Here is a 17482-nt window from a genome sequence, read left to right as displayed (position 1 = left end):
ATTCAGATTTCTTTTGTTCGAAACCAATATACCCCGAATTCCATTCACCGCTAGGCTCGCCGTTGCTTCTGTGCACATAAGCTCTTCTGTTTGTTTCACATCTTAATCTCGAGATACTAATACTATTACTACAGAACTCACGTGCTCTCCTTACTTCAAACGGAGTAGACTGCTCGTTCTGGACGAAAATCTGGGGTAAAGTTGCATGCATGCGCAGCCGCATTGGCGTTGGTGGTCGCGTAGTCGAAAATCGTACGATTCTGATGTCAAACGGCGGCCTGTCCCGCCGCGTTGACCCAAGCAGGAACCAGCACCAGCTACTCGCGCAAGACCCTGGATCTTCGGAACGCGCCTTCGGAATCTAGCTTGCTTTATCTGGATAGGCATCCTGGCTTGCTTTATCTCGCAGATGTCGCTACCAAGCTTGCAGTCGTTACTGTAAAGATGCGGGCGGCAGTACTACGGGGCTTTGGCCGGCTGCCCTGCGGCGGTACCTGAGCACAACGTTTGCGACCTATGCTTACGCGGGACATGTTTTCTTTATTACTTCTACCCGGCTTCTCACGCCGTCGTAGACTACTAGACTGCTGTATGGAAGCCGGTACTTTTTTGTTTCAGCGTCATCTACGGTGTGCTAAATTGAGAGTGTGCTTGACGTTTGTTCCGAGAGCGGCCGCTTTGGGCGCTGATTGGGTGGCTGCGATCGGAGTCCGGTGGGAGGTGTCGGGGGAGGAGACCCGAGCATTACTCTTGATGTTACTCTGGCGTGGTTTGGCCATTGTGAGACGGGTGTTTGGTTATTTTGGGAGATGGGTGTATGGTGGCGTGAGGGCTTAGTGGGGTGGGGAGGCGGCGGTTGTGAAGAGGTGAGATGGGAGACGTTGAGACGATATCCAGGTGGGCAGCTACGTGTTGGGAGAGGGGTAAAGTTTGAAGTGGCGGTGATGGCTATCAACTCAACCCTGAACAGTCAGCGGATCAACGGCAGACGGGAGGCTTGACCAGCTGTTGGTGAGAGATAGCCAGGGCTCAACACATGGGCATGCAGGTACTCGTGCTCGGGTTGGGTCTCGCAACAAGCAACTAATGCGGAAATGCTCCCAACAGACCTAGAACAGATGCCGCCATGGCGAGCAAACTCTCAACATGCTGTACCCATCGATCGTGAAAAAATGCGGCAATCTTGACTTGATCCAGATAGCTGGCTAGTCAGTCAGCGTAGCTAAGTAGTGAATTGGCCCGTAGACCAGCCGTCGTGTGTACATAATCGGGTTCCGAAGGGCTTCCGAGTCGTCTACCGTGGCTTCGAGAGGGATGGACAGGGGCGTTATGGGGGACGTGGTGCAGGGCCTTGCCGTCTTCGGCATCGCTGGCGATGCGATAGCTCAACAGTGCTTCGGGAAGTGCATTGGGGTGTTCCGCTATGGCTCTAAAAATTTAATACATACGTGAGCTGCTCCCGGACGCTTGCGACCATTTCCCCTCGTCTTGCTCTGCTGTATTACCTCCCTCCCACATACTGTATACCTCATTGTGCTGTACTTCTCCTCGTACGCACTACTAGTCCCTCTTTCGCTCAACTCCACGCGTTCGTTGTTGGTGCTTCCTCCCGGCGCCGCATAGAATTCCTGGCATTGAAGATTGCTTTTGGGTCTTCCACACCGACACTACGACTGTCCTCTACTAATAGTCTGCTCGGGCCCTCCCACCGACAGAGTCGTTAGAGACGCACACGTCGACTGCAGAGCATCGTCGTTTTCGGGTCAATCAGATCTACATTCGACACTAGAGGCCGAGCTCCAGCTTGCCCTTACCAGTGGAAAATTGACCGGACCCTCACCGAACCGCAACCCAACTTCGCCTTCGCTCCTTCCTCCCCACATCCCAATTCCTCGGTGCATGGGATTGCCTTCACACATCATGGCCGGAGCTGCACAGAACGGAGTCAACGGGGATGCTAATGGCGCCCCGAGCTCCTACGCCGCCAAGTTCGATCTTGCTCCGCACTTCATCGGCGGGAACAACCTCAAGGTAGCGTCGCCGGGCAAAGTCAAGGACTTTGTGGCGGCGCACGACGGACACACGGTCATTACCAATGTGAGCGACACTCTGTAGAGGAAAGTGGTGGTGTTGAGAACGCACGCGCTGACCAGTGGCTTCCCCGCAGGTGCTCATTGCAAACAACGGTATCGCCGCAGTCAAGGAAATCCGCTCGGTGCGGAAATGGGCGTACGAGACATTCGGCGATGAGCGGGCGATCCAGTTCACCGTCATGGCGACGCCCGAGGATCTGCAGGCCAACGCTGAGTACATCCGCATGGCAGACCAATACGTCGAGGTACGTGCTCCCCCAGACAGCGGCGACGAGCGAGGCGTGGCTAACGGCGACTATGCAGGTACCCGGCGGTACCAACAACAACAACTACGCCAACGTCGAGCTAATTGTCGATGTGGCCGAGCGCATGAACGTGCACGCCGTCTGGGCCGGATGGTGCGTATACAGCCCAACGCACGTCGGATGAGGGCTCATGGCTGACTTTTTGCGTCTAGGGGACACGCCTCGGAGAACCCCAAGCTGCCCGAATCGCTCGCCGCCTCGCCCAAGAAGATTGTCTTCATTGGCCCACCCGGGTCGGCCATGCGCTCGCTCGGTGACAAGATCTCGTCCACAATCGTCGCACAACACGCCAAGGTGCCGTGTATCCCCTGGTCGGGAACCGGCGTCGACGAGGTCCAGGTCGACCAGCACGGCATCGTCACAGTCGAGGACCACGTCTACGACAAGGGCTGCACAAAGTCATGGGAAGAGGGTCTGGAGAAGGCCAAGGCCATTGGCTTCCCCGTCATGGTCAAGGCCTCAGAGGGTGGTGGCGGCAAGGGTATCCGAAAGGTCGAGCGCGAGGAGGACTTCGAGCAGCTGTACAAGGCGGCTGCCTCTGAAATCCCCGGATCGCCCATCTTCATCATGAAGCTGGCGGGCAGCGCGCGCCACTTGGAAGTCCAGCTGCTGGCTGACCAGTACGGCAACAACATCTCCCTGTTCGGACGTGACTGTTCGGTGCAGCGCCGTCACCAGAAGATCATTGAGGAGGCACCGGTAACAGTTGCTGGCTCAAAGACCTTCCAGGAGATGGAGAAGGCTGCCGTCTCGCTCGGCCGCCTCGTCGGATACGTCTCTGCGGGTACCGTTGAGTACCTCTACTCGCACTCCGACGACAAGTTCTACTTCCTCGAGCTGAACCCCCGTCTCCAGGTCGAGCATCCTACCACGGAAATGGTAACGGGCGTGAACCTCCCAGCCGCCCAGCTCCAGATTGCCATGGGTCTCCCACTGCACCGTGTCCGTGACATTCGTCTCCTGTACGGTGCCGACCCGCACGCGAGCTCTACCATCGACTTTGACTTCTCCAGCGAAGGCAGTGCCAAGAGCCAGCGTCGCCCCACTCCCAAGGGCCACTGCACGGCCTGCCGTATCACCTCTGAGGACCCTGACGAGGGCTTCAAGCCTTCCGGTGGTACTATCCACGACCTCAACTTCAGGAGTAGCTCCAACGTCTGGGGTTACTTCTCCGTCAGCTCCGCTGGTGGTATCCACAGCTTCTCAGACTCGCAGTTCGGTCACATCTTCGCTTATGGCGAGAACCGACAGGCCTCGCGGAAGCACATGGTTGTTGCGCTCAAGGAATTGAGCATTCGTGGTGACTTCCGCACGACTGTTGAGTATCTCATCAAGTTGCTTGAGACTCCTGCTTTCGAGGACAACACCATTACCACTGGCTGGCTCGATGAGCTCATCTCCAAGAAGCTGACTGCTGAGCGCCCTGACACCATGATCGCCGTCATTTGCGGTGCTGTTACCAAGGCACATGTCGCAAGCGAAGCGTGCGTCAACGAGTACAAGACCAGCTTGGAGAAGGGCCAGGTGCCTTCCAAGGACGTCTTGAAGACGGTCTTCCCTGTCGACTTCATCTACGAGGGCTACCGTTACAAGTTCACCGCGACCAAATCTACCATCGACAGCTTCACCTTGTTCGTCAACGGCACAAAATGCTCGGTCGGCGTCAGGGCACTTGCTGATGGCGGTCTCTTGATTCTGCTCAGTGGAAAGTCTCACAACGTCTACTGGAAGGAGGAGGTCGGCGCCACCCGTCTCTCCGTTGACGGCAAGACCTGCCTTCTCGAGCAGGAGAACGACCCCACCCAGCTGCGCACACCATCGCCCGGTAAGCTCGTCAGGTTCCTCGTTGAGAACGGCGAGCACGTTGGCCAGGGCCAGCCTTTCGCTGAGGTTGAGGTCATGAAGATGTACATGCCTCTCATCGCCCAAGAGGCTGGTATGGTCAACCTCATCAAGCAGCCAGGAGCCGTCCTTGAGGCTGGTGACATTCTCGGTGTCCTAGCTCTGGATGACCCTTCCAAGGTCAAGTCGGCCCAGAACTTCACCGGTCAGCTTCCCGAGCTTGGTGCTCCTCAGGTGCCAGGAGCCAAGCCACCGCAGCGATTTGTCTACCTGTACTACATCCTGCAAAACATCTTCCAGGGTTTCGACAACCAGGTCATCATGCAGAGCACTCTCAAGGAGCTGGTCGATGTCCTCCGCGACCCTGAGCTGCCATACGGCGAGTGGAACGCCCAGGCCTCCGCTCTCCATGCGCGTATGCCCCAGAAGCTTGATGCCACCTTCTCGCAGATCGTTGAGAAGGCGCACAGCCGCAACCTCGAGTTCCCTGGCAAGGCCCTCAACAAGGCTTTCCAGAAGTTCGTTGAGGAGAACGTGGCTAAGGGTGATGTTGCGCTTCTGAAGGCCGCATTGGAGCCTCTTTCCGATGTCATTACCCGCTACTCTGAGGGCCTCAAGGCGCACGAGTACAGTGTCATGATCAAGCTCTTGGAGATGTACTGGTCTGTTGAGTCGCTTTTTTCGTCTCGCACGTCGCGTGATGAGGAAGTCATCCTCAAGCTCCGTGACGAGAACCGCGACAACATCATGAGTGTCGTACAGACTGTTCTCTCTCACGCCAAGGTTGGCGCGAAGAATAACCTTGTCCTTGCCATTCTGGACTTCTACCGACCCAACAAGCCCGGTGTCGGCAACATTGCCAAGTACTTCAAGGACACCCTCAAGAAGCTCACCGAGCTTGAGTCGAGGCAGACAGCCAAGGTCTCCCTCAAGGCACGTGAGGTGCTCATCCAGTGCGCTATGCCTTCGCTTGAGGAGCGTACTTCGCAGATGGAGCACATCTTGCGCTCTTCCGTCGTTGAGTCCCGTTACGGCGAGAGCGGTTGGGACCACCGTGAGCCCAACTTTGAAGTCATCAAGGAGGTTGTTGACTCCAGGTACACTGTGTTCGACGTTCTGACTCAATTCTTCGTTCACTCAGACCCATATGTCGCTCTTGCTGCGCTTGAGGTATACACTCGCCGAGCTTACCGCGCGTACCAACTCCAGAACATCAACTACCACAACGAGGGCGAGCAGCAATGCTTCCTTTCCTGGGACTTCATCCTGCGCAAGGTTGGCGAGGCTGAATACGGTCTCGCTGTTGAGCCTTCTGAGCCCGGTACTCCCAGCACACCAGGATTTGAGCGTCCTCCTCGTATTCAGTCACTCAGCGACATGACTGCTTGGCAAAACCGATTCGAGGGCGAGCCTACCAGGAAGGGTGTCGTCGTTCCAGTTGAGTACCTCGATGACGCGGACGAGCTCATCAGCAAGGCGCTCGACATCTTCCCCAATCTCGGCAAGGAGAAGAAGGGTGGCATCGGCCTGAGGGAGGGTCTTACCCTGAAGCGCACTCCTACTACTGGAGTAAACGAGCCCAAGCACACTGACGAGCTTACTGGTGTTCTGAACATTGCTGTCCGCGACATTGAAGGCAGTGATGATAAGGAGATCCTCGAGCGCATCCTGCCCATTGTCGACGACTTCAAGCAAGAGCTTCTGTCCCGCCGTATCCGCCGCATCTCATTCATCTGCGGTCACAAGGACGGAACCTACCCCGGCTACTACACTTTCCGCGGACCCACATACGAGGAAGACGCTAGTATCCGTCACGTCGAGCCTGCTCTTGCCTTCCAGCTTGAGCTTGGCAGACTTTCCAAGTTCGACATCAAGCCTGTCTTCACTGAGAACCGCAACATCCACATCTACGAGGCTGTTGGCAAGGGCGCTGAGAGCGACAAGCGCTACTTCTTAAGGGCTGTCGTCCGATCTGGCCGTCTTCGCGAGGAGATCCCCACTGCCGAGTACATGGTGTCTGAGACCGACAGGTTGATGACTGACATTTTGGATGCTTTGGAGATTGTTGGTACTTCGCAGGCTGACATGAACCACATCTTCATCAACTTCTCGCACGTCTTCCCTCTTAATCCCACCGAGGTTGAGGAGGCTATTGGCGGTTTCTTGGAGCGCTTCGGTCGACGACTCTGGCGTCTCCGTGTCACTGGCGCTGAGATTCGCATCATTGTCACCGACCCCGCCACTGGCATTCCTTACCCTCTCCGTGTCATCATCACCAATACCTCCGGATACGTCATCCAGGTTGAGATGTACGCTGAGCGCAAGTCTGAGAAGGCTGGCAAGTGGCTCTTCCACAGTATTGGTGGAACCACCAAGATTGGTGCTCTTCACCTCCAGCCCGTCTCGACTCCTTACCCCACCAAGGGAGCGCTGCAGCCCAAGAGGTACAAGGCTCATCTCATGGGTACTCAGTACGTGTACGACTTCCCTGAGCTCTTCCGCCAGGCGACCGAGAACAGCTGGATCGAGGCTATCAAGAAGCACTCGTTCCTCCGTGACAGGCAGCCGGCGAAGGGAGAGTGCCTCGAGTACTACGAGTTGGTACTTGACGACACTGACAACCTGGCTGAGGTCAACCGTGACCCTGGCCACAACACTATTGGTATGGTCGGATGGATGGTCACCGCAAAGACACCTGAGTACCCCCGTGGTCGTCGCTTCATCATCATCGCCAACGACATCACCTTCAAGATCGGTTCCTTCGGTCCAGCGGAAGACAACTTCTTCCACAAGTGCTCTGAGCTTGCACGCAAGCTTGGCATCCCGCGAATCTACCTTTCTGCCAACTCTGGTGCTCGTATCGGTCTTGCTGAGGAGCTCATTCCTCACTTCTCTGTCGCATGGAAGGACGCCGACAAGCCCGAGGCTGGTTTCGATTACCTCTACCTGACACCTGAGAAGTACGAGCATTTTGTTGATGGCAAGCGCAATGATGTCATCTGCGAGAAGGTTGAGGTCGATGGCGAGAACCGCTACAAGATCACTACTGTTATCGGTGCTGAGGATGGTCTTGGTGTTGAGTCGCTCCGTGGTTCCGGTCTCATCGCTGGTGAGACATCGAGGGCGTACGAGGACATCTTCACCATCACTTTGGTGACTTGCCGCTCAGTTGGTATGTATCTTCTTCACGATGTCCAAATTCGTCTACTAACGCTAAATAGGTATTGGTGCTTACCTCGTCCGCCTTGGTCAGCGTGCCATCCAGATTGAAGGACAGCCAATCATCCTCACCGGTGCACAGGCCATCAACAAGCTGCTTGGTCGTGAAGTTTACACCTCTAACCTCCAGCTTGGTGGTACCCAGATCATGTACAGGAACGGTGTCTCACACTCGACTGCCGATGATGACTTCGAGGGTGTCTCCAAGATCGTCCAGTGGCTGTCATACGTACCCGACAAGAAGGGCAGCCCCGTCCCGATCTCGCCATCTGCCGACAACTGGGACCGCGACATCACCTACTACCCACCTGGCAAGTCAGCCTACGATGTCAGGCATCTCATCGCCGGAAAGGAGGACGAAGACGGTTTCCAGTCTGGTCTCTTCGATCGCGGTTCGTTCGTTGAGACTCTTGGTGGTTGGGCTAAGACGGTTGTCGTCGGTCGTGCTCGCCTCGGTGGCATTCCTATTGGTGTCATCGGTGTTGAGACACGCTCGGTCGAGAACGTTACACCTGCTGATCCCGCCAACCCCGACTCCATCGAACAGGTCACATCCGAGGCTGGTGGTGTCTGGTACCCCAACTCCGCCTTCAAGACTGCTCAGGCTATCAAAGACTTCAACAACGGTGAGCAACTACCGTTGATGATCCTTGCCAACTGGCGTGGTTTCTCTGGTGGTCAGCGCGACATGTACAACGAGGTCCTCAAGTACGGTTCTTACATTGTCGATGCACTCGTCAAGTTCGAACAGCCCATCTTCGTCTACATTCCCCCGTACGGCGAGCTCCGTGGTGGATCCTGGGTCGTTGTTGATCCCACTATCAACCCTCAGTTCATGGAGATGTACGCCGACGAGGACTCGCGTGGTGGTGTGCTCGAACCCGAAGGTATCGTCGGTATCAAGTACCGTCGGGAACGTCAACTCGACACAATGGCCCGCAATGACCCTACCTACGGTGCTCTCAAGCGCAAGCTGAACGACAAGGCAACGCCGGAGTCCGAGCTCAGTGAAATCAAGGCCCAGATGACCGAGCGCGAGAAGAAGCTTCTACCTGTCTACGGTCAAATCGCGCTCCAGTTCGCCGATCTGCACGACCGCTCCGGCCGCATGCAGGCCAAGGGTGTCATCCGACAAGCCCTGCGATGGCAAAACGCCCGCCGCTTCTTCTACTGGCGCCTCCGCCGCCGTCTCAACGAGGAGTACATCCTCAAGAAGTTCGCCGCTGCCGCCTCGCCCACACACGACAACCCCATGGCCAACCCGCTCACCCGCAGCCGCGGCTTCGAGATGTTGAAGCACCTGTCCAACATCCCCAACTGGGAGCAAGACGACATGGCCGTAGCGACCTGGTACGAGGAGAACAGGCCCCTCGTCAGCGACAAGATCGAGCAACTCAAGACGGACGGCATTGCGCTCGAAATCGCACAGCTCATGCGCAAGGACCGCGAGGGCGGCCTCAAGGGTGTCATGAGCTTGCTCAGCACCCTGCCCACGAGCGAGAAGGAGGAGGTGCTCAAGATGCTCAGCAGGGCATAGTAGTAGTACCCATGTTTTCGATTATCATTCGCTTTAACGGCATGGCATAGCATATGGGGTGGTGTTTTTTTCAATTTTCTGGGTGGAATTGGGAATGGTGATGATGGTGTAACTTTAGCGTTGCTACGGTGCGACTGCGTTGTCTTTTCGCAAATTCCCCCCTTCTTTAGCTTATCAGTTTAGTTACTACATAGATGAGGGAGAACGGGGCGGGGTGTTGGGAGGCACTTCCGTTCTTGTTCTTTCTCGTTGGTTAGATGTGTAATTGATCTTCAAGTTCAAAAAAATCTTGGTTGCTGTGCTTAGTGTACTGGTGGTGGTGCTTGCATCCCGCGTCCCACGTCCCACGTGGGTATGCCTTGTTGTTGGCTTTACGTCTCTCGCCTACGAAGTGATTGATTCCGCTCCTTCCTTTACTTTTTCGATGTTGCGGCTACTGGCTCCTTCCGCTTCTTGGTGTTGCTTGTGATCGGCCGAACTCCACTTTCAGCTGCGGGGTTCCGTCGCGGTGATACGTCACTAGGCCGCAAAAACAGCATCACCAAGAAATTTCCTTCGTGGGTTGAAACTCCATCAATTGTCTTGATTACTTTCTTCCTCCCTTTTCCTACACATACATACGCATACTCATTACATACGCGACGTCGTTTTACAAGCGAGCCGAAAAGCTTGAACAGCAGACTACACCCGAAAGAGAAGACAGCAACACCCAAAATGGTCTACACAATCGTCGTCCACCTCCTCGCTAAGGAAGACCAGGAGAGCATCAGCAAGCTCAGTGCTAAGCTGGTGGAAGCGAGTCAGGTGTACAGCAAGGATAAGGAGACGCTGAGTTGGTTCGTTATGCAGGATACGGTGGATAAGAGGAAGTTTACTATTGTTGAGCGGTATTTGAAGGAATCTGTGAGTTCCATACATCGATGATTGCATTGAAGATTACCGGAACAGCAGCATACTAACGTCCGCCGCAGTCCCAGCAGTACCACCTCAACAACCCATACTGGAAGACTTTCGATCCTTACGTCATTCCGCTTTTGGCTGCGCCTATGGATTTGAGGCGTCTTGAGGAGTTGGACACTACGGTTACCTCGGCGGGTTCGCATTATCATGAGGATGCTGTTAAGTCTGAGACGAGCGTGGGCAACATGTTCCAGGGTACTGATGCTTAAATTGAGATAGGCGGCCGGCGTGCTAAACCAGGAAAAATGTAAAACGTCACAATCTACCATCGCAGCAGAATGCGACTTTTTGAATCATCTTCGGATCCTACGCCGTTCCTTCGTGGGTGTTGTTGGCGTTGCGGAAATGATGACTGGCTCCTCGTCTACGGGCCATTGCGTAACTCATCAGAGTACCGTGGTATTGGCTGGGTAGAACCAAAGTCTGACTTCCACACGATTATTTAACGAAGCTAATGTTAGAAATCTACTTTCCCGCCTACCCAACATTTAGCTTTCAATGCTATCAAGCTGACATCCTCATTTTATCTCCAACTTGCCACGACCATACACCCAGTTCTAGTCGATACCTCCATCTCAGAGTGCGATCATGGCCGAGCTTGAGAACCTACCGGACGAGCTCCTGCTTGATATCGCGCTGCGCCTTCAGCCACCCGATCTTAAAGACCTAGCCCTAACTGCACGCGAGTTCCGCGACATCGCGCAAGAAGCTCTCCACACTTCCATCAGTCTGAGGAAGTATTCCCAGTCTCTTCTGGAACTCCTCAGAACCCTAGTACAACGGCCAGATCTCGCTAAGAAGGTCCGCTCTTTGCAAATAACGGGATATTGTGGTGTTCAGCCAATTTACAGATTAGCTATAATCTATGAGGAGTGCTGGGACCAGGTCGTCACACACGCAATAAAGTCGACACAATCTTGGCCCATCGATCAGATGAAGTGGGTTAGCTTCGTCAAATATGGCAATCTTTATGCTTGCATTGGCCTACTGCTGGTGTTGACAGATCAGCTGCAGACTCTCACGTTCTGCTCTGGAGATAACGAGGATTTCATGACGCCACCAAGCCTGAGTCTGACGTTCCCTGGCATAGCCGAAGCGCATGATGTTACTGCTCCTGATCTTCTGCTTCTTCCACAGCTCCGAAGGCTATCTGGCGCTTGGGGTGAAATGAACAGGTCTTGGTCTACCTTTCCAAAGCTGCTACACCTGGAGCTTGATTGTACAGAGCTCGTAGCATGGGACAAAGAACCAGTCATCCTATTTCATGGTATCACTACCTTGACACTACGGCGCCCAACACTTTACGAATATCAGCCAGCGGATACACAAGACCTATCGCCTTTCTTCCAACGGGTCCCCGCCCTGAGGTCTTTGCGCTTGTGTTTTACCAATTGGAGAAAAAAAGATGGCAACATGTATGATGGTATTCGGGCTTATTATAGCTCTTATGATCCCGGCATCCCGACAGAAGAACGCATATGCTACCCTAAGCAAGGATTTACGTCTTCCATCATTATCGATCCGCTGATCCCTGCCTCACATCTTCTGGAAGAGCTGGAGCTAAAGTGCTCTGACACCGGAGATTCTAAACAGATCGACTACCTCCGACCATCACGATCGTTGCAACGTTTCACTTTAATAAAGCGCCTATCCATTCCGCAAAGTGTTCTCATCAACTCAACCCCCTACGGATGTTCCCCTCTCCATCCGTTCGAGGCGCTGCCGCCGAATGTAGACTACCTTAATGTAGCTGATCCGACTACCGCTGTGATAGAGTGGATCTCCGGAGTTCTGGATGACCGCAGCAAGCTGCGCAGCTTGAAAAGAATATCTCTCGACTTCGACAACGACCCGAAGCAGCGAGTAAAGGACTACAAAGAGGCTGGAGTGGAGATTTTTGGTCGGCTGCTGGAGGCAGGCATATCCGTGCACTTCGAGAATGTACGTTTAGTCTGTCTTGAAGCTTGCTGCAAAGAGTGAGACGATTTCCTGGATATATTACTTGCGTAGTTGGAGACTGGGAGGTATATGTCTAGAACATAGGTAGCGTTGCTTGCGTCCATTGGAGGCCTTGTTTCCAATACATGAGATGGCACTGTAGACATCGAATTATGATGTATTCAGCGTGAGCTAAACTTCTCAAAACTCCGAATAGGACAACAAGCCCTAACATCGTTTGATGCCTCCGAAATCTGCATCGAAGTTGCTGTCTCAAAGAGAGTCGTTGCCTAGCACTCAGGCGGAGAACTCTCGGTGACTGGAGGACGGACTGTCGCCTTCACCTCACTTACTTGAAAATCGAAACCTCCCGTCTTTTGCTATTGTGTCGCAAGGACAATAAGAGCGATCAAAATCATAGTTATCTAGAAAAACTGCTACCACACTTATATACGTATCCAACAATTCCTCAATCTTCTTCTATCATCCAATACCCATCCTCAAAGAGCTTTCTGCCTTAACCACGACATCGACACTGACTATACCTAGGCGATCATGCTGGACGCAAGCAACATGGAGCCAATTACGGGTGACCGCAAGGCATATTTCGAAGGTACTCCACCCTGCTCTCACATCACGCTCTTGGCTAACTCTCACAGATTTCCGCAAGAACCATATCCCTCAATTCTTATTTCGTACTTGGAGCAGCAACAGCAGTGGAGGATCAGAACACGCAACTAACAGTGTCAAGGAGATCATTCCGCACGGCTTCATGAAGAAAGCCTCTGGAAGCGGATTCTACGACAAGCCTGAAAGTGAGCTTTTCAAAATGGTGCGAGACCATTACGACACCGAATCCGTTTTCACCTCCGAATTCAGCTCATGGACCGCGTCACTTCACCTAGCTCTCTGCTATGCTGGATCCATAGAAGAAGAATACGGTCCCCACGTCGCAATCATGGACACACACCAGCTGGATGGAGACGTCTTGGTCTGGCATGTTCCGCACCTGTTCAAGCCCGACGGACTTCATGAGTACTTGGCTCATGGACCAATCAGAGGCATTGGATACAAGGCCGTATCGTACAAGACGTTAATGTCAGCTGGTCTGGCACAGATATTTCCCGAGCTATCGGAGACCGATCTGGCTGACTGGGGCATGAGCTTACGAGACCAGATGTTCAACGGGCCCCCGATTCCGCTTCCAACGGACAACATTGAGAAATCTGACGAGATGAAGCAGATTAGATCAATCGCAAACCTTTACGGCCGTCTTTACTTACCAGTAGCGACTAGTCTGATGTGTCTTCGGCTTCGACCTTGGTTAGGCTCGCGAGCTGAGGGCGAGGTTGCATTAGACAAAGTCGCAAATCTGTTTGCAAATACGAAGCCAGCCAAGGGTATTTCGAGGGGTAATTGGCTTTGCGAAGGTGTTGTACTGACCGAGTCTCCCATGGGTCCGCACAACTTTCCTGACGTCCGACAGTGGATCAAACTCCTCCGAGCCATCTCTGAACGCACAGATTGATGAGTACAAAGGCTTCGAGAACGAAGATGGGTTCGAGGATTAGGGGCTACGGAGATGGCGCTGGGCACGTGGGCTTCTTGATAGGAAAGACTGGAGGATACAAGGATATATTGATACTGTACAGATAACGGTTAAAGTCAACGTCGACTCTTCGGTCCTTTCTCGTATGTCAAAGTATCGCGTTATGCTCTCTTGTGTTCTGTTTAGGCTGATACACGGATGCGTATACTGCATGCCTGGGCAGATGTATCCGGCACAATACATCCAGCAATAATGTGTACATAGGTGTTCCAACGATGGGACTAGCATGCATTGACATGTGCTGCTCCATGTCTGACGCATGTCAACAACGGACTTCATTAGTATTTGAGAAACGATCTGTCAAGATCTGAAGCCATTCTCATATCATCATTACACATACATTCATAATCAAGCATCGATCCAAGGCTGAGAAGCTGCACCCAGGCCAAGCGATGCTATTGCGGAGGCTAGCTTGCTCTCTTTCAAGATCAACAGTGTAGAAGATACGCACAAGTCACACAATACAAGCCTCGGCTTGTAGCTGGAGTTATCCTCACGATCGCCTTTACAACCAGTATTGGTTCCTGAATTCAGAGTCTCTTCATAAATGATTAGAAGACGAACTTGACGCCACCTAGAGCTACGGCTAAACTAGTGCATCGAGACTTGGGCCGCGAGAAAAGGCCCGGGGTGAAGTAATAACTTTCCGCTCCGGATGTACACTTAATAAAGAATCGATATCACATTTCTGAAACAAATCAATCACGCTAATATGTAAGTCGCACTACCCCGTGGTGTCGGTCGACCACGTGCGGGCACTGTACCCGCCTGAAGCGTTTACTCATCAAACGACGTCAAGTGTTGTTCTAATGCTGTCATGCATAGTTGCGAATAGTGGCATTCCAAACTCGTGGAGTTTGGATCATGCACACAGCCCCCTCTTCAAACGATGCCGGAGATGCAGTCGAAGAGATCACCACCTAGAGATCGAAAAAGGAAGCAAGAAAGGTGGCTCTGGACTTGAAAGTAGAGCACCACACCCTCAACCGGCGATGCTCGCCTGAACGCATACGCCTTAATTAGGAGTACAGCACCTATACGCAGCTGAACGCCTTTACCTAACAGCTCTCCCTTTCTTTGTACCGAGGCGTTGTGCGGAGACATCTCCGCAGGGCTTGGCCGGACTCGCGTGCCCAGAAAGACAGAGAAGCAACTCTTGATCTGCACTGCACAACCAACGGTACGGGAGAAGCAAAAAAGAGCGACAGATGTCACGCCTAAAACCTTGTGATGTATCGCGCAACTCCGCCATTGCATGCTGTCAGTACGCTGTCGGCCGGGGGTGGCGATGTGGATTGGTGGTGGGTTCTTTTCGAGCGAGGCGCACGAATGAGGTGCGCCGGAGCAATGAGCGTTTCTGCTCAGCCCGGTGTTTACGCTTTTGCGGCGTGCAACAGGATACACAGTTACATTGCGAATTTTCAGTTCTGATGTACCGCGATAGGCGAGGTTTCCGAGACCCGTTGACAGTGACGGCGGGGGACGTTGCGCTGAGATCTCGCTAGATGAAGAGCATGGTTTCGATGTCGTATACTCGTATGGATGTCTGACGTCATTTCTCACAAGACCGTGGGTGTTGTTCGTCATTTGTGGTTGCAGACGCTCTCCCTCCTTAGACATCTAGGATACGATGTCGACACCTGCATAGTAAAGGAGAGCCGATAGTAAGGTTCTTCATCTACAACGATTGTCGTTGTTCGAAATGTTTGAAGTGTAGCGGGGGTCTACCTTGTGACCAGGAGAGGTAGGTCCTGCCAGGCCTGACTGGAATTAAGGTTGGCGTTAGAGCACCTAGTGATCCGTTTCGACACATCTGACGTACCAAGGTGTGAGAAAATGCCCCGAAACGGAGCCTGTCGGAACCCTGTGCTGGATACACCATTTCCCGCTATCACATCATTCCGCGAAGGTGTTCCGAAGGAGCCACGTGTTAGCGTTGGAGGCACTGCAGGTAATTTGGTTGCGAAACGGAGACGGCACCGACCATCCTTACATGCCGAGCCAGTGCTTCGAGGCTGGCCAGGTCTGGAATAGAGAGACGACGGTACCATGCACACGACTTGCACTCAAATTGCAGCCATCATGCACCAACAAGATATAGTAGTGATATCTCGTCACCCCTGGAGCTTGTGGTTAGAGGATGACAAGCGTAGAGCTCACCGGCCGGTGACGGTGGGGACAAAGTCCCAGACGATGGATGCAGGTGCGCTGTCACGCAGGTCCAAATGCAGTAGGCCATCGTCGTTAGTTTGCGCCAACAGGGTGTAGTTTTGTCGCGTAAAACAGGTCTGCAATGCTCGTAGCGAAAATTTGCTCGGTGCTTGATCTTCGGGTACGCGATGCAACTGCAGAAGGGATGCCTGGCGGGATTGTGGCTGTGTCTACGGTCTACCGAGTTGTCAACGACTTCTGTGGGGCGCTCTCCCAGGAAACAGACGATCAGGATCAGCACCGACTGCGGCTGATGACAACCGAAGGCCGGATCGGCGTTAGACTCTTGTTCCCGTGCCAAGAGATCTTGATTGTCCCGGATTCTCTTTCGCATGCTGATCCGCGTATATGGCCACCAGCGATGTTCTCCGAGCCGGTTGCGCTTGGCAGCATTAGTTGACGGGAAGTAGATGATCCATCCAGACGGGAGCTGTCAAGATGTCACTTCGTGATGTTGACTGTTGCATGGTGATATTGGATAGTGATGTTGGAGTGAGAGCGAATTCGTCGGTTTCTGAGAATGCTGCACGACTGCGTCATGCTGTTCTGCAGTCAGGGCAAGTCGTAACGGCCGCATCGCCTACCCTGGCCGTCCGAAATATTGATTTTACGGCGCGAGTGGCAGCAGATGTGTGCGGAGGGCAGGTGAAGCCGATCTCAGCTGGGAAAGAAGGGTCGAAGGTGGCTGAGCCGACGATCTGCGGCTCGCGCAGCTTAGTCACGAGCAGGAACCAGTCCTAATTGGCAACCGCCAGCTGCCGAGGTCACAACAGAGACCTCATTCGACTGAAAGCGAACGTGCACTTAGCGCGTAAGAGACAGTGGGAAATTGTCCGCTCAACATGGGGAAGTGACAAATTTACAGCTGACTCTACCTAGATTACCATGGTCGCGAATCTGCATATCAACGCGAATGCGAAACACGTGCGACACACTAAGCTGTCATAAACAATAACCTCCCATGCAAGCAACGGTGGTGCCTTTGGAAATGTTCAACCATGACCCTTACAATACACGGCGACGATTCCGCTGAGGGCTGGATTCGCTTGTCGCGTGCGGAAGATGATGTTAGTCCTAGCGATGTATCTAGTGCACGTTGGAGCGAGATTGTAGGGCTTCGATCTACAAAGAGATCTCTGATCCAGGTCCGTGGGTCTCCGATAGGATCTTCAGCTAGTGGGCCAGGAATGTGGGATCTTGATGACGCCCCCAAACTGTAGCTGTTCTGGTTAGCATCTTGCCATTGAGCCTCGGACAGATAAAGGCGACGCACGCTAAGCATCAGCGGAGCGATACCGATTCGCTGAATTCCCCAAAGTGTATTGAGATTATGACAGCCATAGCAGCGTGTAGTAAACCAGTACACGGCGAGATGGTGCCAGGTAAAACAACGCACTTGCATCGTGATAGCCTTCACTATGCTATTGAGAGACAAGTGCGCCATCTAGAAGAGCGTCTGACACTCTCCGGATCGACCGTTTCTGGCTTCAAGGCGTCCAGCTTCCGCATAGCTGACAGCTTTGACTTGAAGTGTCTGCTGCCTATCGTTTCATCTTGTTAGGGCAAATCTAGGATACTGCAACGATCTAAAGCTATGGAGAATGGGGAAGTATTATCCTTGGACCCCTTACACAACCTATGGCAACGTCATTCCCTGGAACAAAAATTCACCATACAACATAACAACGCTAAAAGAGTGACAATTGGATTGATAGATCTTTCCACATCTGAAGCCGGACGCGCGTGGGTTCAACAAGCACGATCTTAG

At 53.3% G+C, this 17482-nt stretch overlaps 4 protein-coding genes across 4 annotated transcripts; all 4 read left to right on the top strand.

The window, feature by feature from the left end:
* Nucleotides 1-1899: 1899 nt before the first annotated feature.
* Nucleotides 1900-8996, top strand: ACC1 (acetyl-coenzyme-A carboxylase; the record flags this gene model as incomplete). The annotated part of the gene is made up of 5 exons (XM_049372945.1): nucleotides 1900-2097; nucleotides 2168-2338; nucleotides 2397-2491; nucleotides 2551-7412; nucleotides 7462-8996. 5 exons carry the CDS (start codon nucleotides 1900-1902, stop codon nucleotides 8994-8996), a joined length of 6861 nt encoding a protein of 2286 aa, XP_049237603.1.
* Nucleotides 8997-9710: 714 nt separating this feature from the next.
* On the top strand, nucleotides 9711-10165 carry J4E87_001298 (uncharacterized protein; the record flags this gene model as incomplete). The annotated part of the gene is made up of 2 exons (XM_049372944.1): nucleotides 9711-9899; nucleotides 9968-10165. The coding sequence occupies 2 exons, from the start codon at nucleotides 9711-9713 to the stop codon at nucleotides 10163-10165; spliced, it is 387 nt and encodes a 128-aa protein (XP_049237602.1).
* Nucleotides 10166-10544: 379 nt separating this feature from the next.
* Nucleotides 10545-11936, top strand: J4E87_001297 (uncharacterized protein; the record flags this gene model as incomplete). The annotated part of the gene is made up of 1 exon (XM_049372943.1): nucleotides 10545-11936. The coding sequence occupies one exon, from the start codon at nucleotides 10545-10547 to the stop codon at nucleotides 11934-11936; it is 1392 nt and encodes a 463-aa protein (XP_049237601.1).
* A 513-nt stretch (nucleotides 11937-12449) lies between these two features.
* J4E87_001296 (uncharacterized protein) lies at nucleotides 12450-13422 on the top strand (the record flags this gene model as incomplete). The annotated part of the gene is made up of 2 exons (XM_049372942.1): nucleotides 12450-12507; nucleotides 12554-13422. 2 exons carry the CDS (start codon nucleotides 12450-12452, stop codon nucleotides 13420-13422), a joined length of 927 nt encoding a protein of 308 aa, XP_049237600.1.
* Nucleotides 13423-17482: the final 4060 nt, after the last annotated feature.

This window comes from Alternaria ethzedia, assembly GCF_023757985.1.
Source record: "Alternaria ethzedia strain BMP 0044 chromosome Unknown scaffold_2, whole genome shotgun sequence".
Lineage (NCBI taxonomy): Eukaryota > Fungi > Ascomycota > Dothideomycetes > Pleosporales > Pleosporaceae > Alternaria > Alternaria ethzedia.
Note: the sequence above shows the minus strand (reverse complement) of the source record. Positions and strands in the feature narration are given on the sequence as shown.